The 26421-nt window shown below is 44.7% G+C and overlaps 1 protein-coding gene across 1 annotated transcript in view; it reads left to right on the top strand.

Moving 5' to 3' along the window:
• RAB4A (RAB4A, member RAS oncogene family) overlaps positions 1 to 26421 on the top strand; it is a 43008-nt gene that overhangs the window by 4655 nt on the left and 11932 nt on the right. The window contains exons 2-3 of the mRNA XM_018042533.1: positions 20251 to 20331; positions 22407 to 22521. Of these exons, the coding sequence (XP_017898022.1) occupies positions 20251 to 20331; positions 22407 to 22521 (196 nt within the window). The remainder of the gene's footprint in view (positions 1 to 20250; positions 20332 to 22406; positions 22522 to 26421) is intronic.

Genomic DNA, 26421 nt, shown 5'->3' with positions numbered 1-26421 from the left:
AGGATAGTGGACTTCAGCACGGCGCACAAGTCAAAGGACTCTGTCTCTACAGATTGTCTCCCTTGGTAATCCCCACTGAGCTTTCTAAACAAAAATAAGTTTGCATTGAGAGAAATTTGTCCCATAAACAAATCCCTGATGATGACAGATGTGATACCTGGAGGAACCACACTTGGTTGCTCTGCCACAGCCAGATGCAACCCTGCGCTCAGAATGGTACCTACTTATGTGATGACAGTGACCTTGGCCTTATAACTCTTTCTGTTTCTCTTATGTGCTCGGCTTTGGGCATTTAAGAAGTCTTAAAAAGTGGCTAATATTTAGATATGGAGGGAAGGACACCATTTACAAAGTACTAATAATTTATGATGAGAGTATTATTAGTTAACTTGATTTTTTGGCTTTGTTGGGTCTTCGTTGGGGCACACAGGCTTAGTTGCTCCTTGGCATGTGAGATCTTCCTGGACCAAGGATCAAACCAGTGTCCCCTGCATTGACAGGTGGATTCTTAACCACTTGACTCCAGGGAAGTTGAGAGAGGATGTATTTTAGAGGGAGGTTTATCGTTTTTAAATATGAATTTTTAATCTTCCAGAAAAGAGACTGAGGACTTAAAAACACAGCCTCTCTCCCTTCTTTGTTGTAATATACAATATTATTATGTGCGAGGTGCTCACTTCATTACGGTAGTTTCTCTGGTTCACTTGCTTACATGGGTTATGACAGCCGTCCTCATAAATAAACACTCGTTGCTGCCTTTGGGGACTTAGCAGATCTGTTTTGCAATTCAGTCAACTCTCAGTGGTGACAAAGCTTGTCTCTTTTGAGACCAGACCACAGACTCTTTGAAGGCAGGGGATTGCTTGCATAACTGTCTGTCCCTCATGCTGTGACCAGTCCCTAGACAGCCTGCAGGAAAGGTAGGTGGTCTGTTTCCCTCTCCGCTACAGAACATGAAACAGAAGGCAAGGGTGAACAGAAAAGCAAATTCGAAGATTAGCTTAATTCTTTTCTTTATGGTAGAAAGGAAAGTGAAGTCGCTCAGTCGTGTCCGACTCTTTGCGGCCCCATAGACTGTAGCCTACCAGGCTCCTCTGTCCATGGGATTTTCCAGGCAATAGTACTGGAGTGGGTTGCCATTTCCTTCTCCAGGGAATGTTCCCAACCCAGGGATTGAACCCGGGTCTCCTGCATTGTAGACAGACACTTTACCATCTGAGCCACCAGGGAGGTCCTTTTATGGTAGAAGGCTACCAGTTTTTTACACTGTATGTGATATAAACGCAACTTGAATTAAGACATCCCCTAAAGAGGTTACCCAGGCATTCTTTTTGTAAATGGACTTCTCTCCACCAGTCATATCTGAAATCAGCTCCCAGTGCTTGGAGCTGAGGGTGCTTCTTGGGTGGCAGCACGTGGCCCTGCTCAGTTGAGCGTGGAGAGAACAGGACAGCTGGAGGGCAGCTGGCGGCCTGGAGCTACAGAGCCCAGAGGCAGGCCTTGCTGTGGCCTTCAGGCACGTCAGGGAGCCTGGTGCCCTGCCTTGGCGCCTGGGGCACCCCGGCAGACCTCTCCCCACTGAATGCACAGACACCAGGTGACCTGAATCTGTGCTCACCAAATATTAAAATACCTGGCAGCTGGTAGTTATTAAATATGTATTTGTTAAATGTACTCCCCTGGTTTTATATCCATGTTCATTTAACTACCTTCTGTTTATAAATTGACTCTACATGACCAAAAATTAAAAACAATTTTTCTTTTAATTATGCTTAGAAGAAAATTTCCGTTCAATAGATATAAATAGTTAGCTCTTTTGGTCATTTTATCAAGTAGGTTTCCAACTGCAGGTGGCATGGATGATATAAAAATGTGTTTTTGCAAATAGCTATAGATGAGGTTTCAGGGCCGCTTGATTGAGAAGCACAGTCATGTTAGCGGGGACCTAAATTCTTAGCATCTCTCTCCTCTGACCCTGTTATCTCTTCCCTCATTTCCTGAGTCATAAACGGCTACTGTTTGTAATCTGAGTACCCTTCCTTATTTACATCCACAGGAAAGAGGAGTGCTTTCCCATGTTTATGAAATAAAGTCCTTCCTTCCTATGTCATTGGGCCGTTAGGTCAAGTGCCTGCCCTGGACCAGTTACAGGCAGGTAATGTCTGGCTATGATTGTCTTAAGCCTGTGTTTCTGGCTTCCCAGGGGGCTCAGTGGTAAAGAATCTTCTTGCCAGTGCAGGAAACAAAGGAGATGCAGGTTCGCTCCCTGGGTTGGGAAGATCCCCTGAGTTAGGAGATGACAACCCACCCCAGTATTCTGGCCTGGAAAATTCCACAGACAGAGGAGCCTGAATGTTAGACAGACATCTACAGCAGTAGCACCTCCTAGTCTCCCAAAAAAATGTCAGCTGCAGTTCAATTTGAACTTAATTTGTTCCAGTTAGTAATCTTGCGAAGTAGATGGCAAACTTAGGTGTCTCTTCTCTGGTGTGGAGGCTGCAGCAGAGCTGTGGAAAGGGCATGGGCCCCGCCACAGGTGTGTACAGGTCAGAATCCCTGATCGTCGTAAGAAGAGTGAAATTTTTCTTATTTTGCAGACACAATATACTTTCATTTAATCTTAGTTTTTACTGTCTTTGTGAATCTGATAGAAGTATTTGGTATTTTGAAGACTAACATTCACCTTCAGAACCACCTTGACCATGACAGTACTTTGGAGGGGAAATGAAAGTCAGTTATTTGGTGACCATCGTTGCTGCTGCTGCTAAGTCGCTTCAGTCGTGTCCGACTCTGTGCGACCCCATAGATGGCAGCCCACCAGGCTCCGCCATCCCTGGAATTCTCCAGGCAAGAACACTGGAGTGGGTTGCCATTTCCTTCTCCAATGCATGAAAGTGAAGAGTGAAAGTGAAGTCACTCAGTCCTGTCTGACTCTCTGTGACCCCATGGACTGCAGCCTATCAGGCTCCTCCGTCCATGGGATTTTCCAGACAAGAGTACTGGATTTCCTCACTTTCCTTTAATTAGCACCATGAGGAGTTCTGTCATAAATACATAAGTAAACTAGGTTAGTATACCTGTCACATACCTTTATAAGAATGAAGTCTTTATTTTGGATTGTCTTTTTAATATTAAAATGCAGAGACCTTCCTAGTCTAAACGTCAATAAAACTTTATTGGTAAAATTAATATTACAGTTTGTTTTTAGGTAAACAAGTTCAATAAATATTCACAACTATAAAAAGCATTATAAGTTAAAACTGACCCTCTCTGTATTTCTTCTTATATGCATTATTTAGTAATAAAGTAAATTTTCCCAAGAACAGTGTCATTTCTAGCAGTCATGTGACTAAGCACCTTGCAGGTCAATTTCATTGAATAAGATTCTTCTGGTGTTGGCCTGTTACTCTGTTTCCCTTATGCTAGGAAATCTTTCCTTATTTTAGGGAAGCCATGGGTATGTCAGCCTGAATGATAATCTTAATCTCTAGATAAAGGGTGGAATTAGAATAATCTACACAAAGTACTTTCTGTCTTCATCAGGACAGAGTAAGGTAAACACTGCGACCCACTTACAGGTGAGGACACTAGGAGGCCAGGTGCCTGCTCAGGGTCCCAGAGCTGAGGGCAGCGGGGCTGGCATTTGAACTCATTCTCAAAGGTAGTCACGGTCTTACTCTATTTTTCTTTCCCATACAGAAATCTGTCTCCTCCTTATACTCTTTGATCACTGGTGACCCCCTGGATCGCACAGCTCTAGGGGCGTGTTCTCCACAAACATTGGATATTTGATACGAGTCAAAATCTAACTCTTAAGACAGAATTGGGAAGTAGGTGCTAATGCTGAAAACCTCTCCCATTTGGGAGGGGTGCTTTCATAGATGTGTGTAATCTCTAAAGTTGCAGATACTACTCAATGCTTGCTTCAAACTTGTGGTTTAGAAAAACACACTGTCTGTGTGAATCCTCAAATACAAAAATAACAGTTCAGCTTTTCCCCTTTTATTACCCTAGTTGGAGAGTTCTCTAAAACTTTTTGACAAACAACTTGCCTTTATTTCTTTAAATGATTTTTTCCTTTCAAATACCTCAATCAGATTTAACATTTTGCTCCTTAAAGGATCCTAACTTGTTTCCTGGTTAAAGATAGTTGCTTTTTGTTTAGTTCTCTTCATTTCTATCTACTTCGCCAGCCACTAGCTTGCTTTTCTGGGTCATTTTCTACTTCAGGAGAATAATTTCTTTTCTTTTTTTCAAAAAATACTATTACATCAAGTAGAAATCACCTACAAACTTGTGGTCTTGATGCTGGGTTGCTGGTTGGGCTTACTCACCTGCTGAAGAACCTGGGTGCACACCTCAGACCTGCAGTGGGTCAGATCCACACAAGCTTGTCCACACGGTTCAGAGCCCGCCCTCTGCCCTGAGCAGCGCTGGGGGCCTGTGCCTTGGACGTGCACTCTGTGTCTGTGTGTGTCTGTGTCTGTGTGTGTGTGTGTGTCTGTGTGTGTGTGTGTCTGTGTGTGTGTGTGTCCCTGCCGCCTGCAGCTCACTGTGTGGCCACCTTGCCTCAGCCAGCGCTCTGCCAGGGGTTCTGCTGCTCGATTCCTGCCACCCAGTAAACCAGAGCTTTGTTTGCAGAACGTGCGGTGTGATGTTCCGTGCCTTCCTAGCTCCTCCCCGTTGCTCTTCCCCGGGGTCCTTGCGGCTGTTCCTTCACCCGCCCACCAAGGTCCCCTATCCTGAGGTCCTGCTTTCCACCCCAGCTCCTTGCCCACCCCGGGCAGCCGCAGGGTCCCCACGCAGGAGTCACTCAACAGCTTTGGCTTCTCGATTTCTTGATGTCATCGCCAGTCCCCTTCCAAGCTTCTCTTCTGCCCCTACTTCCAGGCTTTTGCCTCTTGCATCCCCAGCTGCCCACTGGCCGGTGTCCCGTGCCCCTCCGGCCCCTTCTGTTCAGGAGGTGAGCGGCTCTGTCTCCAGCTGTGCCGCCCGCAACCCTGCCCTTCCCCGTCTGCTCCTCAGCTGCCCTCCCCCTGGGACCCCGGCCTGGCTCTCCACCGCCTGCCCCACCTGCTGCCCTGTGGATGGAGCTCTTCTCCCTTTGAGATCCTGTAGATGGGTGGCCTTTGCCTCTGGCAGGGAGCTCGCTGGTGCCTGGCCACCCTCCCCCTCTCCTGGCCCTCTTGCTTTTCCTCTGCATCGGTTGTTTTGCACCTTCCCTGTGCTCTCCTTAAGCCCCAAGCTCCCCTACGCTAGATGACCGGAGGAGAAAGGGGCCGCACTGAGGAGCCGCCCTGCTCTCCTGCCCTTTCTCCACCTGTGTCTGTCTCCCTCCACGCCTCACCTCAGCCCTGTTCCTGCTGCCTGTGTCCCTGGCTGAGACTCAGCCCTGCCTTCTGCGCAGACCTCATCTCCCAAGTCTCAGGGAGGGGCGTCACTAGTCATCCGCTGTTCTTGTGGTCACTTCTGTCTGCTGGCGTCCACACTACCCCCTCCTCTCACTGCCCCGGCTTTACTTTCCATCCTACCTAAGCTTTTGCTCAGAGCTGCTCGTGATGTTTATCTGCATCCTCTCACTTCCCTGGTTCTGCTGCGGCCTCCGCAGCCTCCACCCCCGGTGACCTGGCTCCCCTTGGGGTCGGACCCTGGGCATTTCACAGCCGACCCTCCTGAGCTTCCCTTCCCATTCGGCCCTCACAGGCCCTGCCTCCCCAGGTCTCCTCCGGGGTCACGGGTGTAGGTTGTGAATCTGCGTCTGCAACAGGGATGCCTTCTCCGGCTCTTCAGGCTTTCTCATCTCACTTGTTGGTGTCAGAGGCCAGAAACCATTCTCAGGTGACCCCACCATCCCAGGAAGGGAAATACATGGAGCGAATCCTGCAGTCAAGGCCATCTTCCACCTGTGCTTCCTTTCAGATCTTTGGGAACCTTAAAAGCAGAACCAGTGCTTGTGGGAGAAACTGGGAAGGCAGAGGGCATCTGGTCTACCCAGCATGACTATCTCTGGAGGCTGGGGGCCAGCAGGTGGATGTGTGGGACTGTCTCTGAAGGCTGGGGGCCAGCTGGTGGATGTGTGGGACTGTCTCTGAAGGCTGGGGGCCAGCTGGTGGATGTGTGAGGCTGTCTCTGAAGGCGGGGGGCCAGCTGGTGGATGTGCGGTGCTTCTGTGAAGGCTGGGGCCCAGCTGGTGGATGTGCGGGGCTGTCTCTGGAGGCTGGGGGCCAGCTGGTGGATGTGCGGGGCTGTCTCTGGAGGCTGGGGCCAGCTGGTGGATGTGCGGTGCTGTCTCTGAAGGCTGGAGGCCAGCTGTTGGATGTGCGGTGCTTCTGTGAAGGCTGGGGGCCAGCTGGTGGATGTGCGGTGCTGTCTCTGGAGGCTGGGGCCAGCTGGTGGATGTGTGGTGCTGTCTCTGGAGGCTGGGGCCAGCTGGTGGATGTGTGGTGCTGTCTCTGGAGACTGGGGGCCAGCTGGTGGATGTGCGGTGCTTCTGTGAAGGCTGGGGGCCAGCTGGTGGATGTGCGGTGCTGTCTCTGGAGGCTGGGGGCCAGCTGGTGGATGTGCGGTGCTTCTGTGAAGGCTGGGGCCCAGCTGGTGGATGTGCGGGGCTGTCTCTGGAGGCTGGGGGCAAGCTGGTGGATGTGCGGTGCTGTCTCTGGAGGCTGGGGCCCAGCTGGTGGATGTGCGGGGCTGTCTCTGGAGGCTGGGGGCCAGCTGGTGGATGTGCGGTGCTTCTGTGAAGGCTGGGGGCCAGCTGGTGGATGTGCGGTGCTGTCTCTGGAGGCTGGGGGCCAGCTGGTGGATGTGCGGTGCTGTCTCTGGAGGCTGGGGCCCAGCTGGTGGATGTGCGGTGCTTCTGTGAAGGCTGGGGCCCCGCTGGTGGATGTGCGGTGCTGTCTCTGGAGGCTGGGGGCCAGCTGGTGGATGTGCGGTGCTGTCTCTGGAGGCTGGGGGCCAGCTGGTAGATGTGCGGTGCTTCTGTGAAGGCTGGGGGCCAGCTGGTGGATGTGCGGTGCTGTCTCTGGAGGCTGGGGGCCAGCTGGTGGGTGTGCGGGGCTGTCTCTGGAGGCTGGGGCCCAGCTGGTGGATGTGCGGTGCTTCTGTGAAGGCTGGGGCCCAGCTGGTGGATGTGCGGTGCTTCTGTGAAGGCTGGGGCCCAGCTGGTGGATGTGCGGTGCTTCTGTGAAGGCTGGGGCCCAGCTGGTGGATGTGCGGGGCTGTCTCTGGAGGCTGGGGCCCAGCTGGTGGATGTGCGGGGCTGTCTCTGGAGGCTGGGGGCCAGCTGGTGGATGTGCGGGGCTGTCTCTGGAGGCTGGGGGCCAGCTGGTGGATGTGTGGGGCTGTCTCTGGAGACTGGGGGCCAGCTGGTGGATGTGCGGTGCTTCTGTGAAGGCTGGGGCCCCGCTGGTGGATGTGCGGTGCTTCTGTGAAGGCTGGGGCCCAGCTGGTGGATGTGCGGGGCTGTCTCTGGAGGCTGGGGCCCAGCTGGTGGATGTGCGGTGCTTCTGTGAAGGCTGGGGGCCAGCTGGTGGATGTGCGGGGCTGTCTCTGGAGGCTGGGGGCCAGCTGGTGGATGTGCGGTGCTGTCTCTGGAGGCTGGGGCCCAGCTGGTGGATGTGCGGGGCTGTCTCTGGAGGCTGGGGCCCAGCTGGTGGATGTGCGGGGCTGTCTCTGGAGGCTGGGGGCCAGCTGGTGGATGTGCGGGGCTGTCTCTGGAGGCTGGGGCCCAGCTGGTGGATGTGCGGTGCTTCTGTGAAGGCTGGGGGCCAGCTGGTGGATGTGCGGGGCTGTCTCTGGAGGCTGGGGGCCAGCTGGTGGATGTGCGGGGCTGTCTCTGGAGGCTGGGGCCCAGCTGGTGGATGTGCGGGGCTGTCTCTGGAGGCTGGGGCCTAGCTGGTGGATGTGCGGGGCTGTCTCTGGAGGCCTGGGCCCAGCTGGTGGATGTGCGGGGCTGTCTCTGGAGGCTGGGGCCCAGCTGGTGGATGTGCGGGGCTCTTAGCACCCCTTCTTGGCCCAGTTCCCTGTCACTGGCTGTCATTGTCCCTGTGGCCACAGCCATACTGTAGCATGTGCTGCCAACCTCCCGTGCTCCAGGAAATTGGAGGTTGCTTGAAATGAGTGTAAAAATGAGTCAGTACATTCCAAATGAGATTTCACCCTGGAGTTAATCCCCTGGCTTTGTGTTAGCTGTTTCAGTGGAGGCCATTTTTTTCCTGATGTGAATTCGCCTGTGTTCCTCAATGACTGTCTTTTGCCCAAGACTGATTTCTAATTACTCAATACCTTTCTTGTCATTTCATTCAACATTTATCATGCAAAGTTAAAAATACATGGACTTCCCTGGCAGTTCAGTGGTTAAAACTCTGAGCTTCAACTGCAGGGAACTAAGATATCCTGCATGCCATGCGATATGTCCCCCCGCCCAAAAAAAAGTGCGTTAGTAGCATAGATCTATTTTAGATCTTCTGTTCTAGAATATGGTCTTTCCCCAACCCTACAGCTTAACTCATTCTGAGGAAACCCTCATCAGGTGAATGTAATGACCATAAGTTGTATGCAGAAAATTTCTTTGTAATTTTGAGCAAAGTAACATCCACTGTAATAAAGCAACATCAATCCCACTCAAGTGGACAAAACTATTTAGTTCACACTTAGTTATCATATGCAACCTAACAATGTATCTTGCACCCCTCCATTAATTACTCTGTAACATGGCTAGTTTTCTGCTCCTGGTAAGCCTTTTTGTAGCTATTAGGCACTGTGCACTTGACATGTAAAACATACGTGACATGCAATGTGTATGTCATCCAACTTCAAGCAAAGAGAAAAATATCCCACAGATCGTAAAAACAAATATCAGTAAAACCAGCACATTTTCTACTAAATCTATGGCTATGTACCTGGTGTGTTAAGAGATTTGCTGCTGTGATAAGCCATCCAACCTCATGCTCCAAGGGGAGACCGTTTGTACAGGAAGGCACTCATCTCTGGGAGAGGCTGTGAAATTCACATCCCGTCGTCCACAGGAAGAACTTAGTAGAAACTCTTCCTAAGTTGGATTTTTGTCACCTACAGGGAATGAGTGGTTGCCCATTGTGGTCCTTGGTTGTGTTTGCATCACCCAAACACCCAGACTGGAAACAACAGGGCACATACCTCGCATCTCACCTGCTCCCCTCCCACTAGGTAGGACTTCTATGAAGCCCATCCTTAAGTAATCCTTTCAGTTTGGGATGTGCAGAGTAAACTTACAGAGTCATTGTCCTTTTGAAATCTTTATAGATTCATAGCCAGGTTTAAGAAAAATAGAAAATTTCCCCATCCCCCTTGCAAAACTGTCTAAGGTAACTAGAATGTTGATATTGCCATAACTGCTGATATAGATCGCTTCTATCAGCAGAAGTATCTCTCCTGTGCCCCTGAATACTCTTTCTCCCTGTCCCCTGGCAACTACTAATTTTTCGTCTGTTTCAAGACTGTTCTGTAAATAGAATCATGCAGTGTAGAATCTTTGGGGATTGGCATTTTCACGCAGCATAATTCTCTGGAGATCCATCCCGCTTATTGCAGTATCAATGGTTCACTCCTCTTTATTGCTGAGTAGTGTTTCTTGATCTGCATGTATAATTTGTTTAACCAGTCACCTGTTGAAGAACATCTGGGCTCTTTTCAGTTTCTTGCTGTTACAAATGAAGCTACTATAGACATTCATGTACAGGGTTTTGTGTGAACATAAGTCTTCATTTTTCTGGGTAAATGCCTGGAAGTTCAGTTGCTGAGTCATCTGGTGGTTGCGTGTTTAGTGTTTTTGAGAAACTGTCAAGTTGTTTTCTAAATTCACTGTTCCATGTTATATTTCTTCCAGCAGTGTGTGAGTGATCTAGTTTCTGTGCATCCTGGTCAGCTTTTGTTGCTGTCGTTACTTTTTTATTTTAGCCTTTCCTGATAGATGTGTAGCGACACGTCATGATGGCTTTATTTACATTTCCCTGATTATTGGTTAATGATCTTAAGCATATCTTCACATTCTTATCTGTCATTTGTATATTCTTTTAAGTGAAATGCCTGTTCATGGTGCATGCCCATTTTCTAACTGGGTTTGATTTTTTTAATTAATTAATTATTGAATTATAGTTCATTTACAATGTTGTGTTAGTTTCAGGCATCTAGCAAAGTGATTCATTTACATACTTTTTGCAGATTATTTTCCTTTCTGGGCCATTATAAGATATTGATTGTACTTGATGCTTCATGAATATTGGGGTGTATCTTTTCAAATTAGAGCTTTTTTGTCTTTCTGGATATACACTCAGGAGTGGTATACCCGGATCATATGGCAACTTATTTTTAGTTTTTTAAGGAACTCTTCTCCGTAGTGGCTGCACCAATTTACATTCCCACCAGCAGTAGAGGAGGATTTCCTCAACCCTCTCCAGCATTGCTCTCTGTAGATTTTTTGATGGTGGCCATTCTGACCAGCCTGAGGTGGTACTTCATTGTGGTTCCGATTTGCATTTTCCTGATGATCATTGATGCTGGGCATCTTTGCCTGTGCCTGTTGGCCATCTGTTAGTCTTCTGCAGAGAAATGTTTATTTAGGTCTTCTGCCCATTTTTCAGGTGGATTGTTCATTTTCTGTATATTGAGTTGGATGAGCTCTTCGTCAATCCCTTGTTGGTCTCATTATTTGCAAATATTTGCAGTGGATAGGTTGTTTTTTCATTCTGTTAATGATTTCTTTTACTGTACCAAAGCTTTTTAGCTGATTAGGTCCCATTTATGTTTGCTTTTATTTCTTATTTCTAAGAAAATATTGCAACCATTTATGTCTGAGTTGGTGTTGATTCTTTTCTGAATGTTTATAGGATTCTCTAGTAAAACCATCCTGGCCTGAACATTCATTTGTTTTAAAATTACAAATTCTGTTTCCTTAATAGTTATATCACTATTTAAATTATTTATTTTACGTTGGTGAGTTGTAGTGCTTTTTGTTTTCAAAGAATTGGTCTGTTCCATGTGTTACTGTTGTTGACAAATGCAAGTGCGCACTGTGACTCCTCCGTTGCCCTGCTGGGCCTAGTGCTGTGTCCTGAAATCGGCCATGTGTGCCCTCTCTTTCTTGTTGCTGTCGTTGTCAGTCTTTGTTACATAAATGAGTTAAAATAGCCCTGCGTATTGGTCCCTCTGTGGTTTTCTTCTTCATAACCAGCCGAGACGTTAGTTCGAAGCCTGCTGGCACCAAACTCTGTTCTTAATGAAAGGGTAACAGGCAAGAAGGCCAGGGGTCTCCAAACAGAGGAAATGGGCTGCAAGTGTTAGACATTTTTTAAATTTCTCTTTTAAGCGGCAGGAGGAAACAAACTACACGTGTCAGATTTTTTTCCTTCTCTGTACAAAATTAAAAGGAGGTTTCTTTTAAAATTCTGTGTTGCCATGACACCCGGTGTATTTACCCTAGATTCTGTCTTCAGGTTCTGCTTAAGAACTGTAAGTTTCTGCTTAAGACTCAGAACCAATAAGGGCTCAACAAACCAGTATGCTTCACTCATACACTGGTCTCCTAATCTATGTTAATGAAACTCTATATTTACCTGGAAACCTGCCTTTCTTCAAGATTCATGTCAACCCTTTAATGGCCCAGGATGACTCACCTGGTGCCAGTGTTATCTCAAAACGCATGTTGTAGGTGAGGGGCCCGCTGCCGCTCTGAGTTTTGAGACATCTCCTCTCTCTAATTAACAGCTTGCTGATAGGTATATAATGTACTGCTAAAGGCTAGCAGGGGGCACTCTTTCTGCCCCCTTCTGATGTCTATGTCAGAAGTTTTCTCTATCTCTTTTATACTTTAATAAAACTTTTATTACACAGAAGTGCTGAGTGATCAAGGCTCGTCACTGGCCTGGGATTGATTCCTGTCCTCTAGAGGCCAAGAATCCCAGCGTCTTTCATGGCTGAGCAACAACCTTTTATTTATACACTCAGTTACTTTAAATTTAGCCCCAATATGCATGTTTTTAGCCATTCAGAGGCTGCCTGCTTTGAATACCCTATGAAGCCACACACTCATCTATTCATCTTTGCTTAAAGAAACTGGGGCTGAGACAGAGCTCCCGCAGGTGCTGCCACCCCGGCTGCTGAGCAACATGACGTGGACACTGAGTTCCCTGGGGTGCGATGCCGGATGCCTGGGAGTTTCTAGGCCCTGTTCCCCCTTTGGAGACAGTAGGAAGGCCTCCTGTGGTGAGGGGTTTCCCTCCCATGCACCCTGTCAAAGCGCTACCAAAACAAAGGTGGTTGTGTGCTGAGACCATCTCAAGGACCTTCTTTTTCCTTGATCAACTTCCAGACCTTGAACTCATCAGTTACGCTAGACGTTTGTCAATTTTATTGACCTTTTCAAGGAACCAGCTGTAGTTTATGGATTTTCTTTGTCTTTTGTTTCCCTGATGTCTGCTCTTTCTTTCTTTCCTCTGCTTGCTTTCCATTTATTTTGCTCTTCTCTTTCCAGGTTCTTCAGGATGGGTGCCTAGATAATTGACTGAGACTCCTCCTCTTTTCTGATATATGATTCAGTGTTCTGAATTTTCCTTTCAGCACTGCTCTAGTTGTAATTCACAACTCTCGATGGGTTGCAGTTTCATTTCCTTTTGGTTCAGTGCATTTTTCAATTTCCCAGGAGACCTCCTCTTTAAATCATGGTTTATGCAGACGTAGATTGGTTAGTATCCAAGTATTTGGAGATTTTCTTTGTTGTTCAGTCACTCAGTCATGTCCAACTCTTTGTGACCCCATGGACTGCAGCACGCTAGGCTTTCCTGTCATTTACTATCTCCTGTAGCTTGCTCAAACTCTTGTCCTTTGAGTCGGTGATGCCATCCAGCCATCTCCTCCTCTGTCATCCCTTTCTCCTCCTGCCTTCAATCTTTCCCAGCATCAGGGTCTTTTCTAATGAGTTGTCTCTTCGAATCAGGTAACCAAAGTATTGGAGCTTCAGCTTCAGCATCAATCCTTCCAATGAATGGAGATTTTCTTATTGTATATATATTACAAATTTCTATTTTGATTCCTTGTGTTTGGAGAACACATTCTACATGATTTTAGTTCTTTTAAATTTGCTGAGATTTGTTTTATGGCCCAAGGTGTGGTCTATCTTGATACGCGGGCCCTTGGAAAGAACGTGGCCTGCTCCATCCTAGTGGTTTGCTGTGCTGAATTCTTCTCTGTCTTTGCTATTTTCCGTCTAGTTTTTCTGTCAATATTGAGAGAAAGGTGTTGATGTCCTGCCATAATTTTGGGCTTGTCTATTTCTCTTTTTAGTTTTGGTTTGATGTGTTTTGTAGCTGTTTTATGGTGCACACGTTGAAGTTTCCTATGTCTTATTGGTGGATTTTCACTTTTATTGTTACTGTGACCATTTCTGTCTTTGGTCGTTTTCTTTGCTCTGAAGATTGTTGTATCTGATAATGATAATGATTTACTTTGATTAATATTTGCATGATAGAGCTTTTTTCATCCTTTTACTTTCAATCTGCCTGAACATCAAAATTTAAGTGAGTTTTTTGTAGGCAGCTGATAGTTGGGCTTTTTTTTTTTCATCTTTTCTGTCAATCTTTGTCTTTTAATTGGTATATTTATGTAGTTTATATTTAATCTAATTATTGGTCTATTAGAATTTATTTTTGCCATTTTATATTTTTGATTTCTGCTCGATTTTTCATTTTTCTCTTTTCTTTTTCTAGTCTTACTGGGTTTATGTGAACATTTTTTAGAATTCTTTTTGAATTACCTATAGTGCTTTTGAGTATGTCTCTTTGCATAGCGTTATTAGTGGTTGCGCCAGGTATTACATCATAGGTACATACTGCAGTCGCTTGTGTCATTGTTTTACTAGTGTAAAACCCTTACCTTCTCTTATGGGCAAACCTTGCTTTATTGTGCTTCACAGAGACTTTTTTTTTTTTTTTTAACAAATTGAAGGCTTGTGGCAATGCTCCATTGAGCAAGTCTATTGGCATCATTTTTCCAGTAACATTTGCATACCTCTTGTTTCTGGGACATGTTTTGGTAATTCTCAAAATATTTTAGAGTTTTGCATTATTACTATACTTGTTACAGTGACCAGTGATCTTTGATGTTACTGTGGCAAAAGATTCTGACCCTGTGACTTGCTGGAAGGTCAGTGGATGGTTAAGTTTTTATACCAATAAAATACTTTTAATTAAAGGGTATGCATTTTTTAGACATAATGCTGTTGCACACTGACTAGACTGAAAGATAAACATAACTTTATATGTACTGGGAAACCAAAATATTTGTGTCGCTCATTTTACTGTGAGTTTTGCTTTGTTGCAGTGAACTGGGACTGAACCGCAGTATGTCTGAGTTGGACTTGTGCGTTCCTTCACCCTCCCTCGCTTATAATGGTCTTAAATATTTCCTGTTGTTTAGAGTTACATCAAATAGCATTAACCATTTTTGCTTAAACAGCAAAATATGTTTACCAATGTTTTTATTTACCATGTTCTTCCTTTGTATAATTTCATTTTCACTTTCCTTTGTATAATGTTCCATGATTATAATTTGTTTGATCACTTCCTTTCAGGCTTTATTTATTTTATTTTTTTTTTTGGCATGGCTTTTGAAATCATAGTTTCCCCACCAGGGATTGAACCCTGGGCTCAGTGGTGAAAGCACTGAGTTCTAACCACTGGACTGCCAGGGAATTCCTTTCCTTTCAGTCTGTAGGACTTCCCTTAGCCATTCTTTTAGGGTAGATCTGTTGGTGACAAATTCTGTTAGCTCTTTTTTTCCCTCTAAGAATGTCTCAGTCCTTCAGTCTAGAAGGATATTTTTAGGGTATAAGATTCTGAATGGAGCGCTCTTTACTTGCAGCCCTTGAAAACTAGTGTGCCCCTTCAGGCCTCAGTGGTTTCTGACGAGAAATGTGCTGGCGCTAGTATTGTTTTTTACCTTTAGGTAAGCTATCATTTTTCTCTGGCTGTGTTCAAGATTTTTTTGTTTATTTGTTTCAAGAAGTTTAAGTATGATGTGCCTTGACATGAATGTATTTAGATTCTTGTTGGAAAGAATCTGGCTTCCCTGATAGCTCAGTTGATAAAGAATTCTCCTGCAATGTGGGAGACCTGGGTTCGATCCCTGGGTTGGGAAGATCCCCAGAGAAGGGAAAGGCTTGCCCGCTCCAGCTTTCTGGCCTGGAGAATTCCATGGACTGTACAGGTCACAAAGAGTCAGACGCAACTGAGCGTCTTTCACTTTCCCTTTGGAATAATCTAGCTTTTTGAATTGCTGTCTTATTAAATTTAGAAAGTTTTCAGCCATTATTTCTTTTGAGTACTTTTTCAACCCTATCCTGTTTTCTCTCCTTCTGAGACTCCAGTGACATGAAAGTTAGATTTTTTTTTTTTTTTTTTGGTAGTCTGAAAGGTCCATGAGGCCTGTATCAACACATTTTCAGTCTATTTTCTCTTTGTTGTTCAGATTGGACATTTTCTGTCACTTTGATGCTCAGTTCACTGTTTCCTCTGCCCCATTTTGTTTTGAGCCCATCCACGGAGCCCCGTACTTCAGTTATTGTATGTTTTAATTCGGAAATATCCATTTGGTTCTTATATGTGTTTTCTTTTTCTTTGATGATACTTTCTTTTTGGTGAAGATATCTGCTTTTCATGTGTTTCAAACATGTTCTTATTGCTTGTTGAAGCATTCATGATGGCCGCTTTAAAATCTTTGTCAGAGTTTTCCCGTTTCTATCATCTTGGCATTGAAATCTGTTGATATTCTTCCTTTGTTTGAGGTCTTCCTGGTTCTTGCTATGATGAGGGATTTTTACTCAAAACATGGGCATGTTTGCATTATGTTATGAGGCCTTAGATCTTGACTTAAATCTTGTTTAACTCATTTCTGCTCCTAGGTGCTGCCTTATTACTGCCAGGTAGAGGTGGAAGTCCAGGTTGCCGTCTGAGCGTCTGGACATCCGGGTGGAGGGGCTGCTGCTTGTGCTGCTGAGTTGGGATGAGAGCTCTTGTGACCTGTGCCCTCTGCCCCCTGTCACCGCCGTGTCTCCCCTGCCATGCAGTGGGGGCAAGGATGGCTCAGAACTGGCTTGCAGGAATGAGGGCCCCACCCTGTCCCTGGTTTCTGTGACAGCACCCTACTGGTGTTGGGGGAACCTCATTAGAGCCTCAAAAGGGTAGCGGTCCAGGTTCCCATCCATCCTTTGCTGGCCTGAGCAGGGTGAGACCTGGGGTGAGTTTTTCCTGTAGTGTTTGCCTGGAATAGAGCAGTTTTGTGTAAGTTTTCTGTCTTGCTAGGCTGGCCTTTACTGGTCCTGTGAGTAGAGAGACCAGGCTTTTGCTGTGGCTTCTTAAAATCTGCCTCTGTTGGCTGTTAGCTTGTTCAGCTCCCTGTCTGGGAGATAGGAGGGAAAAGGAGAAAAACCCACGGAAAAGCCAGTGTCACTCCTCAGGCCCCTAGGTCTCTGGCCCGTTTCTCACCTTCGCTACACGTTTCCAAGTCTCCTTGTGTTTCTTTTATGTGTGATGCCAGGATCCTAGGTTGTACTGAGCAGGAGGAATGAGGAAAAGTGCTTCTTTCTGCTCCCTCTTTTTGGAAGCAGAAGTCCATCTTGGTGTTTAGGGTGACCATTGCATATTGAATTCTGCATTAGACAGTGCACTGTTCCTGCGCTTCTGTCCCAACACTGAAGATGGTGACCTTTGGAACCTAGTTTCTTCGCAGGGAGTTTTTCCTTTCTTACTGAATGTTGTTACAGTTTAACGTTGACCTTCTCTACACATTGTCTCTCTCGCTCTCTTTTTATTCCAAAATACATATCAGACCCATGTTGGACCCTTTCTTTCAACTCTCGCATTTTTCTTAAACGCTCATATTTTCTCTCTCTTCAGTTCTCTATTTTGCCTCATGGTAATTTTCTCCAGTCTCTATTCCAGTCCACTAATTTTCTCGTTAGTTTTGTTTATTCTGCTCTTTCATTTATCCATTGATTGTTTCTAATGACTGCAGCTTTTGTTTCTAACCACATTCTAGAAATTGATATATTCTTCCATATCGTTTTATTCTTTGCTTATGGATTCAATTCCTCTTTTATCGTCTTGATCACGTTGAGTGCACTTCATCAGATCCCTATTCTGTGTTTTGGCCATGAGATGTGTTGGGTCTCGGCCCCCAGTCGGACCAAGCCTGCATTCCGTGCACTGAAAGGCAGAGTCTTCCGATGGCCGCCAGGGAGGCCCCTCTCAGGCTCTTTTCAGGATCAGATTCCTGAGAGTGTGATATCTCTGGACTGCTGACTCACTCACGATGGATTGTTTGCTAGAGTGTTTTGTTGTTTTAAATTGTGAGCTTATCTTGAGAGAAGCTCTAAGTCTGGGACTCCTGAGTATCCTGATTGGAGGATGTGTCCTTCCAGTGTACTGAGTCCCTTCAGCTGTGTCCAAACTCTTGGTGACGCTATGGACTGTAGCCCTCCAGGCTCCTCTGTCCATGGGATTCTCCAGACAAGAGTACTGGAGTGGGTTGCCATGCCCTGATCCAGGGTATTTTCCCAAACCAGGGGTTGAACCTGAGTCTCTTACGTCGCCCCCATTGGCAGGCGGGTTCTTTACCACTAGCACCACCTGGGAGCCAGTGTGATTCCAGAGTGATCTGCTTTGCTTCTTCCAGGCATCCTGGTGACATCACTGTCTAGGGCCATTTTTACTGTTTTAAATTTCTTGACTTGGAGTTTCACCGTACACGTGTTTTTTGGTTTGAATATCAAACTCCTGTGGAGCCAGCCAATAATAAATCTTCAAAGGGGAATGTTTTTTTGTTTGTTTGTTTTGCTGAGAGGCCAGACAGAGTCAGAGAAGGCTCCTTGTCCCGCTAAGCTGGTGAGAGGATTTCCTAGCCTGTCCTTCACTTCAGGCCAAGCCTTGAAGAAAGTTCAGGTTGACCTCTGTACTCTGTCCTTCACATGGGTACACTCTTGAACTCGGTCCCACATGTCTTAAGACCCAAAACTGACAGCCCTCCAGGGCCCCTACTGCTTTTTCCAGTCCTTTTTCCTGAAAGGTCAGCTGTATAGTTTTTTAAATGGTTTGACTCCAAAAGCGTTTTCAAACAAAAAGGTTTTCTAAGTAAGAAAACTTAACCTCTTTGAGCTACAAGATTCAGAGTGTGAAGAGTTTTTTGGAGGAATTAAGTATTTTCATATATGGAAATTGCACATCTTACTTGTCTTTGTCCAGCAAGGTAAAATCAGTTGACATTGTTACCCTTTTACCTGCTGAGACTGTGGTATAATCTGGAAAACAGTTACTGTGTGTGTGTGTGTGTGTGTGTGTGTGTGTGTGTGTGTGCGTGCGCGCGCATGCGCACGCGGGCGTGCTTAGTTGCTCAGTTGTGTCTGACTCTTTGCAACCCCATGGACTGTAGCCCACCAGGCTCCTATGTCCAAATGAAGTCCATTTAAGCAAAACTTCCAAAGCAGAAAATAATAAGGGAACAAGCTTTAAGTCAAAGTCTGTGCTTAGACATCAGAGTTTTGTTTCAGGATTAGATGGATTACTGAAACTCCTTTTGCTGTGTACATATGAAGCATAAGAAACACTCCCATTTGTGTGTACAAATTATTTTCTCTCTCAAGACTTAGGTTTGCCTACACGGTGGCAGCATTTTTACCTGATTCTCATTTTCCTGTGTTTACAACTTATGCAACAATGTATTGGGCTTTATTTCTCGAAGAGGATACTGAACAAAATTGAGAAATTTTAGTATTGTCATTTTAACTTGGAAGTTTTAATTTCTTGGGCTGTAAAAGCTGTGCAGTGCAAATGATCAGACCTGGCCTGTTTTGCTTTGTGTGTGATGAAATGCACATGTGCCATGAGATTGGCCGTTTTAGAGGCCCTGGCGCTCAGCACACTCACATTTGTTGTGCAGCCATCGCCGCCATCATCCTCAGAACTCTCATCTTTCCAGACTGATGCTCGTAATCACTGAACACTGGCTGTGCGTTCCCTCTCCCCTAGCACGCCTACAACCACCATTCAACTTTCTGTCTCTGTGAGTTTGAGCACTCTGGGCACCTCATGTGAACAGAATCTTCTGATATGTCTTCTTTTGTGTCCGGCTTATTTCACTTAGCACAGTGTGAAGTTTCATCCATACTGTAGCATATATCAGAATTTCCTTCCTTTTCAAGGCTGAATAATATTCCAAAGTATATATGTACCATATTTTGTTTATTATTTATCCATCAGTGGATAGTTGGGTTGCTTCTGTCTTTTGGCCAGGGCTGGGAATGTGTGGTCAGGTCCAAAACGGGAGTGTGGAGGTGATAGCATCAGAGGTGCGGCCAAGGGAACCAGGAGCATAGAGCAGGGCCTTCAGAGCCACAGGCGAGCCTTGCAGCCTGGGGATTGGCAGAGGTGGGTGGTGGTCAAAGCGTGAGGGTGGGAGCTATGCTCGCAAGGCTAGGCTGAGCAGAACTAGACTCCTTTGCTATCAGAAAAAGCAGCATAAATCACCAGGGCAATGTCAGGCTACTGGTGTCCCTCATTCTGACTCACAGGTTCCATGCTAGAAAGCCTCTTTTTATAGTTTATGCAGAATAAGGTCCCAAATTAAATATATTCCTCTGTGTAAAGAAGAAGTGAAGAGCTGTCCCTGTATTGAATGAGACAAATTTCACACGTGGAATACTGACCAAATTGGGAAATACTGACCAGAAGCCAGCCTTCCCATGAGCCCTAGGTGCGGGAACAGAGGCCGGGCCACAGAAGCAAGTGTGGAGATAAGTTGCACCTGTTTTTTAAAAGAAGAAGAGTGAATTTCTCAAAGCCCATGAGTCTACCAAGTTTTTTCTTCTGTATAGAAAGCATTTGAAGTTTCTAAGTGATTTTTACTTGTCACTGGATATGCATATTTATTTGAATAGCAAAGAGAGAGATTTTAGTCACTTTTGTCATTATAGTTATTACATTTCAAACTTTCAGAAAAGAAATTATCCACAGAGAAGTTAGAAAAGGCACTGGGTTAGCATGTAAGCCAGGTATTGAAAAGGTGGAAAGGTAAGTCAATGTGTTTATTGCCATGTTCTCAAAATATTCAGTTACCTGTTTTCTCTGTGATGTTAACAATTACAATCTCATGAAATTTTATGACTGTAGTCTAAGCTCATAGCACCTGTTTTAATGTTATTGCTCACAGTCTCTTTTTGTGTTTCAGATTTTTTGTTTAAATTCTTGGTCATTGGAAATGCAGGAACTGGCAAGTCTTGCTTGCTTCATCAGTTTATTGAAAAAAAATGTAAGTGATGTCACATGGTCCGTGCTCCTCTTATGTCGTCTTCTGAGAGCGTGCTCCGACACCAACTTGTGTATGGCAAAACTTCTGAATATGTTTTCAGGAAGAAAGTTGTAGTTTACAAATATTTTTAAATGACGGTAAAAGTTTATCTTATTAAGTGTTTAATAATCTGATTATTTAGCACTTCAGTTTCATAGTGGGTCATTGTTCATTATGTGGTAAATTGTCTTGTACATTTTCCAGATACTAAAATACCTTATAATGCAGTGGAATTCCATTTCCTGACAGGGAGTGGCCCGGTAACCCTAGTTGTACATCTTGGATAAAGTAGTGTTTGGCCCCCAGCGGCCTTGTGTTGTCATTAGGGCAGTTGTTGTCATCAGTCCTTTTACAGGAAAAGAAACAGGTAGTGACTGTGCATGTGAGACTCAATCCAGGCCTTTTGCCCACAGAAGTATCTTTTGTCATTGACTTGCCCCATGTTGTAAGGGAGGTTACATTTTGTATTCCAAACTATTGTAAAACATGGTAGGTTTGAAAGGCCCTTAAAATGTACCTTTCTTTTATAATTATCAAAAGAGTTGTGGAGAATGACCTGTCTATATTACTATAGTCAGACAAAGGCACAAAAACAGAATTAATTTCATTTAATGAAGTTCATCCTAAGTAAGGGTGTGTGAGATCTGTTAGATGGTGGGTAAACTGCAGGCAGAGGGTGTCCTGGGAAAGAGCTTGAAGAGTAAGATTCTAGAATGTTTTCTGCTGCATCCGTTTCCATCGACCAGGAGCTCACTGGAGTCTCTGTGTGGTGACAGAGACCCAGTGTGGCTTAGTCACGGCGCCAGGGCCCGCTGCATCAACAAGCGTTCATCTGCTGGGTGGGCCCAGGGTTCTGAACCAGTCACTTAGACGTTGTGTTGTTCCGTCTCAGCAGAGGGGACACTGGCCAGGTGCCTGGCCTGAGCAGGCACTCTCCCCACACATCCTCCCTTCGCTTCTCACGACCATAGCGACAGTATTTCTCTCAGCCGTGTGTTAACCTGGTTTTTAGATCTCACCTTCGGAGGCGTTTCCTCCCAGGCTGGCCCAGTAGCTGGGTGCTGGTGAATGTGCAGGATGAGACAGGCTGCTGGACTCAAACCCTTTCCTACCCCAGGTCCCCAGGAAGCAGGGAACACAGCTGTCAGATGATTTCTGGTGCAATTAAATTTTATCCTATGGCTGTAAACTATGAACCAGACTGCGTAGCCAGGATGTTTGTTTTATCCCTTTTTTTATCATCACAGATATTTTCTTTTATAGACAGCTTATTCCAGTTGAGTTTGGCAAACTACATATTTTGCCTGCATCCCTGCCCATTCAGACAGTATTGATTTTGCCAACAAATTCGTTCCAAATGATTGCCACACACAATGCTGAAGTTCATGAAAACTCAACAGCTGTAATAACTGCATCCAGGTCTTGGTTTGGTGGGGGGGGGGGGTTTATTTGTGTTTTTTCACTCTATCTTTTCCTCTTTTTCCTTTAATCTTTGGTATCCATCAAGTTTCCTTCTTGGGCTACAGTGCTTTTCCTTCCCTTTACTTTTTTTTGTTTAGAATCTTTGTCCAAATAGCTGAAACCATCGTTGGCCGAGTTGCAGTCTGTCACTGGGCAGTAAGCCGCTCAAGGTGGTGCCCAGTATTTTGCCTCTCAAGGTGGTGCCCAGTATTTTGCCTCTCAAGGTGGTGCCCAGTATTTTGTGCAGTTACCCTTCTTGAGAACCTTAATAGTGGTCGGGTAGATACGGCCTCATGTGGCAGGGTCACCCAGCGTTGGCTTTAAAATATATGGCTTGTTTAGGGGTTTTGAGAAAAAAACTTGATTGGCTCTTTGAGAACAGAAACTGTATGTATTCTGTTTAAAGCATTGAGTGCTTTTTATCATTTTACTTTTGGAGAAATGAATGGCATAAGTAAATTACATTTTCTATTAATGTAATCAAGACTTAACTCTTGATTTGAATGTTACGTGTTTAAATTTATAAGCTTGTTACCTTAATGTCCTAAAATTAAATTTCCTTTTTTTTTTTGCAGTCAAAGATGACTCAAATCATACAATAGGAGTGGAATTTGGTTCAAAGATAATAAATGTTGGTGGTAAATATGTAAAGTTACAGATATGGGACACAGCAGGCCAAGAACGATTCAGGTAGCTTTTTCTCTAACTTAATATTTGAAAATTTGGTTTGAAATAATCAATTATGGTCTCTTAATGTATATAACCCCCTCCTCCCCACCACAGGTTTTAGAAACTTCACCTGTGAAAGCTTTAAGACAAGCTAAAACTCCATTTTTCTCCATGCAGCATTGATTTATGGAAGAATATGTTAGAACAGTGTCCCCAACCTTTCTGGCATCAGGGACCGGTTTCACAGAAGACAGTTTTTCCACAGACGAGGAGAGGGTATGGTTTAGGTGGTAATGTGAGCGATGGGAAGTGATGGGGAGCGGCAGGTGAAACTTGACTGGCTGGCCCACCAGTTATCTCCTGCTGTGTGCCCTGGGGGTTAGGGAATCACTTCCAAATGAACATTTTCTAATTTGGAGGATAATTTATTCTTTGAGACCTAGTGGCACATTAGGAGGGTATAGCATTGCACATTAAGAATTTTTTTAAATCTCTTTGGGGGATGGTTTTGCTTTACATTAAATAATCAGAATACCAGACCACCTGACCTGCCTCTTGAGAAACCTATATGCAGGTCAGCAAGCAACAGTTAGAACTGGACATGGAACAACAGACTGGTTCCAAATAGGAAAAGGAGTACATCAAGGCTGTATATTGTCACCCTGCTTATTTAACTTATATGCAGAGTACATCATGAGAAACGCTGGGCTGGAAGAAGCACAAGCTGGAATCAAGATTGCTGGGAGAAATATCAATAACCTCAGATAGCAGATGACACCACCCTTATGGCAGAAAGTGAAGAGGAACTAAAAAGCCTCCTGATGAAAGTGAAAGAGGAGAGTGAAAAAGTTGGCTTAAAGCTCAACATTCAGAAAACAAAGATCGATCATGGCATCCGGTCCCATCACTTCATGGGAAATAGATGGGGAAACAGTGGAAACAGTGTCAGACTTTATTTTGGGGAGCTCCAAAATCACTGTAGATGGTGATTGCAGCCATGAAATTAAAAGATGCTTACTCCTTGGAAGGAAAGTTATGACCAACCTAGATAGCATATTGAAAAGCAGAGACATTCCTTTGCCAACAAAGGTCCGTCTAGTCGAGGCTATGGTTTTTCCTGTGGTCATGTATGGATGTGAGAGTTGGACTGTGAAGAAAGCTGAGCTCTGAAGAATTGATGCTTTTGAACTGTGGTGTTGGAGAAGACTCTTGAGAGTCTCTTGGACTGCAAGGAGATCCAACCAGTCCATTCTAAAGGAGATCAGTCCTGGGTGATCATTGGAAGGACTGATGCCAAAGCTGAAACTCCAATACTTTGGCTACCTCATGTGAAGAGTTGACTCATTGGAAAAGACCCTGATGCTGGGAGGGATTGGGGCTGAATGGCATCACTGACTCAGTGCACATGAATTTGGGTAAACTCCTGGAATTGGTGATGGACAGGGAGGCCCTAGCATGCTGCAATTCACGGGTTTACAGAGTCGGACATGACTGAGCGACTGAACTGAACTGAAAACAGTCCACAAAATATTCTCTCCTTAGCACTTTCATTACACTCAAGTCATAATCAACATTTGGAATAATAACTGCCAGATCACTGCAGATAAGTTCCATGTTTGATATTCCATAACTACTGAAGTGGGATCAGTGGTAAACAATCCACCTGCAGGAGGTGTGGTTCAGTCCCTGGGTAGGGAAGATCCCCTGGAGAAGGAAATGGCAACCCACTCCAGTATTCTTGCCTGGAAAATCCCATAGACAAAGGAGCCTGGCAGGCTACAATCCATGGAGTCACAGAAGAATCAGATACAACTTAAACATTAAACAACAAACAATAAGTGCTAAAGCAGGAAAGTAGATTAATATTCTGGTTGTGTTTTTTGAGTCAATACACAAAGTCAAACAAAAGATATTCACAATTTCAAAATTCAGTTAAACTCAATCCCAGTGCAAGCATTTCACTTAAAGTCAGGTAGAGTATTTTAAATGCTTAATAATTGTTTGCTTCAGAAAGTCTCATAACTAGACTTCAGGCAAGAATACAAAGCTGCAGTAACCAAAGCGGCAGGCTATTGCACCGAAGCAGACATATGGATCAATAAGCAGAACAGAGAGCCTAGGAGTAAGTCCACACAGTTAATCTTCCACAAAGATGGCAAGAATAGACAACAGAGAAAAGACAGTCTCGTCAACAAGTGGTACTGGGAAAAGGGGACAGCTACATGTAAAAGAATGAAATTAGAACATTCTCTAACACTGTACACAAAAATAAACTCAAAATGGATTAAAGACCTAAATGTGAGACCAGATACTATAAAACTTCTACAGGAAAACAGAGGTAGAGCAGTCTCTGACATAAGTCACAGCAATATTTTTTTGGATCCATCTCCTAAAATAATGGAAATAAAAGCAAAAATTTTAAAAATGGGACCTAATTAAACTTAAAAGCTTTTGCACAGCAAAGTGAACCATAAACAAAGCAAAAAGACAACCTACAGACTGGGAGAAAATACTTGCAGATGATACGACTGACAAGGGATTACTAAATTCCAAAATACACAAACTCATACGGTTCAATATTTTAAAAACCTGATCAAAAAAATGGGGAGAAAACCTAAATAGGCATTTCTCCAGAGAAGACATACAGATGACCAGTAGGCACATGAAAAAATGGTCAACATTGCTAATTATTAGAGAAATGCAAATCAAAACTGCAATGAGCTGTCACCTCACACTTGTCAGAATGGCCATCACAAAAAATCTACAAACAGTAAGTGCTGAAGAAGGTGTGGGAAGGAAGGAACCCTCCTGCGCTGCTGGTGGGAATGTAAGTTGGTGCGAACACTAAGGAGGACTGTGCGGAGATTCCTGGAAAAAGTGAAAGTAGGGACCCATTAGAGGGCAGGGGTAAGTGAGGCAAGGACTGGAAAGATGAAAGTTAATTGAAAACTGCTGACCCTTATCTCTTCCCCACATCCTCCTTAGTTACTGACAGCCAGGCGTGTATGTCTCAGACAGAGGAAGTGATTCTTCTCCACAGAAAAATAGCCACAAGGAAAAGGCTTAAAGGTACTAACATTTTGGTTTCCCCAATGAAATAGCCCGATCTCTGTCCAGCCATCTCACAGTGGAGCCCCCCAACCCCACACATAAAAAGCATCTTTTTCACTTTGGTATTCCTTGCTCTTGAATATAAATGATCAATATAAATGATCTGTGGATAGCCAGACATGTATGTGAAGAAAGCTTCTAAAATAAAGAGCCCCAAATAAGTAAGAACTCTCAGGGAATAGACAAAAACTAAAAACTACTATATCCTCACAAGTAAGAGTAAAGGTTGCATCAAGGAAATAAAAACAAAATTTAAATTTAAAAAGAGAAATTAAAATAATGTATTAAATAGAGTAATACTCTTCCAGAAAGTTAAACAATAAACTTGAGGTGAGAAAGAGAAGAGACAACATAGAGAGTCATCCAGAGTCAGTCCAGGAAGGCCAAGGCCTGACCAGTGATGCCTTCCTGAAGGCAGAGGAGGAGAGGAGACAATGAAAGCAACAGTTGAAGATTTTCCCCTAAAGGAAATGAGTCTATAAAATTCCACATTACACCAAACACAGATGAGGCCAGGGTCTGCCATGTGAAATCTCAGAACGCCAGGGATGGGCTGGAGATGCCAGAGATTCTAAGAGGGAAAAGCAGACACATCTCAAGGAGCACTATGACCATTGCACTGGGCTTTTCAGCAGCAGCAGTTGAAAGCTGGAAGATAATTACAACCGTGACTTCAAAACTCAACATGAAAATTTTTTTCCAACCTAAAATTGTACACTCAGCCAGACTCTCCATGAAGTATGAGAGTGAAATCAGAGTGTCTCCAGTGATGCAACACAGAGTGGGCTGTAGAGCAGAGGGAGGAGGCAG

Source organism: Capra hircus, chromosome 28 (genome assembly GCF_001704415.2).
Source record: "Capra hircus breed San Clemente chromosome 28, ASM170441v1, whole genome shotgun sequence".
In the NCBI taxonomy this organism is placed as follows: Eukaryota; Metazoa; Chordata; class Mammalia; order Artiodactyla; family Bovidae; genus Capra; species Capra hircus.
Note: the sequence above shows the minus strand (reverse complement) of the source record. Positions and strands in the feature narration are given on the sequence as shown.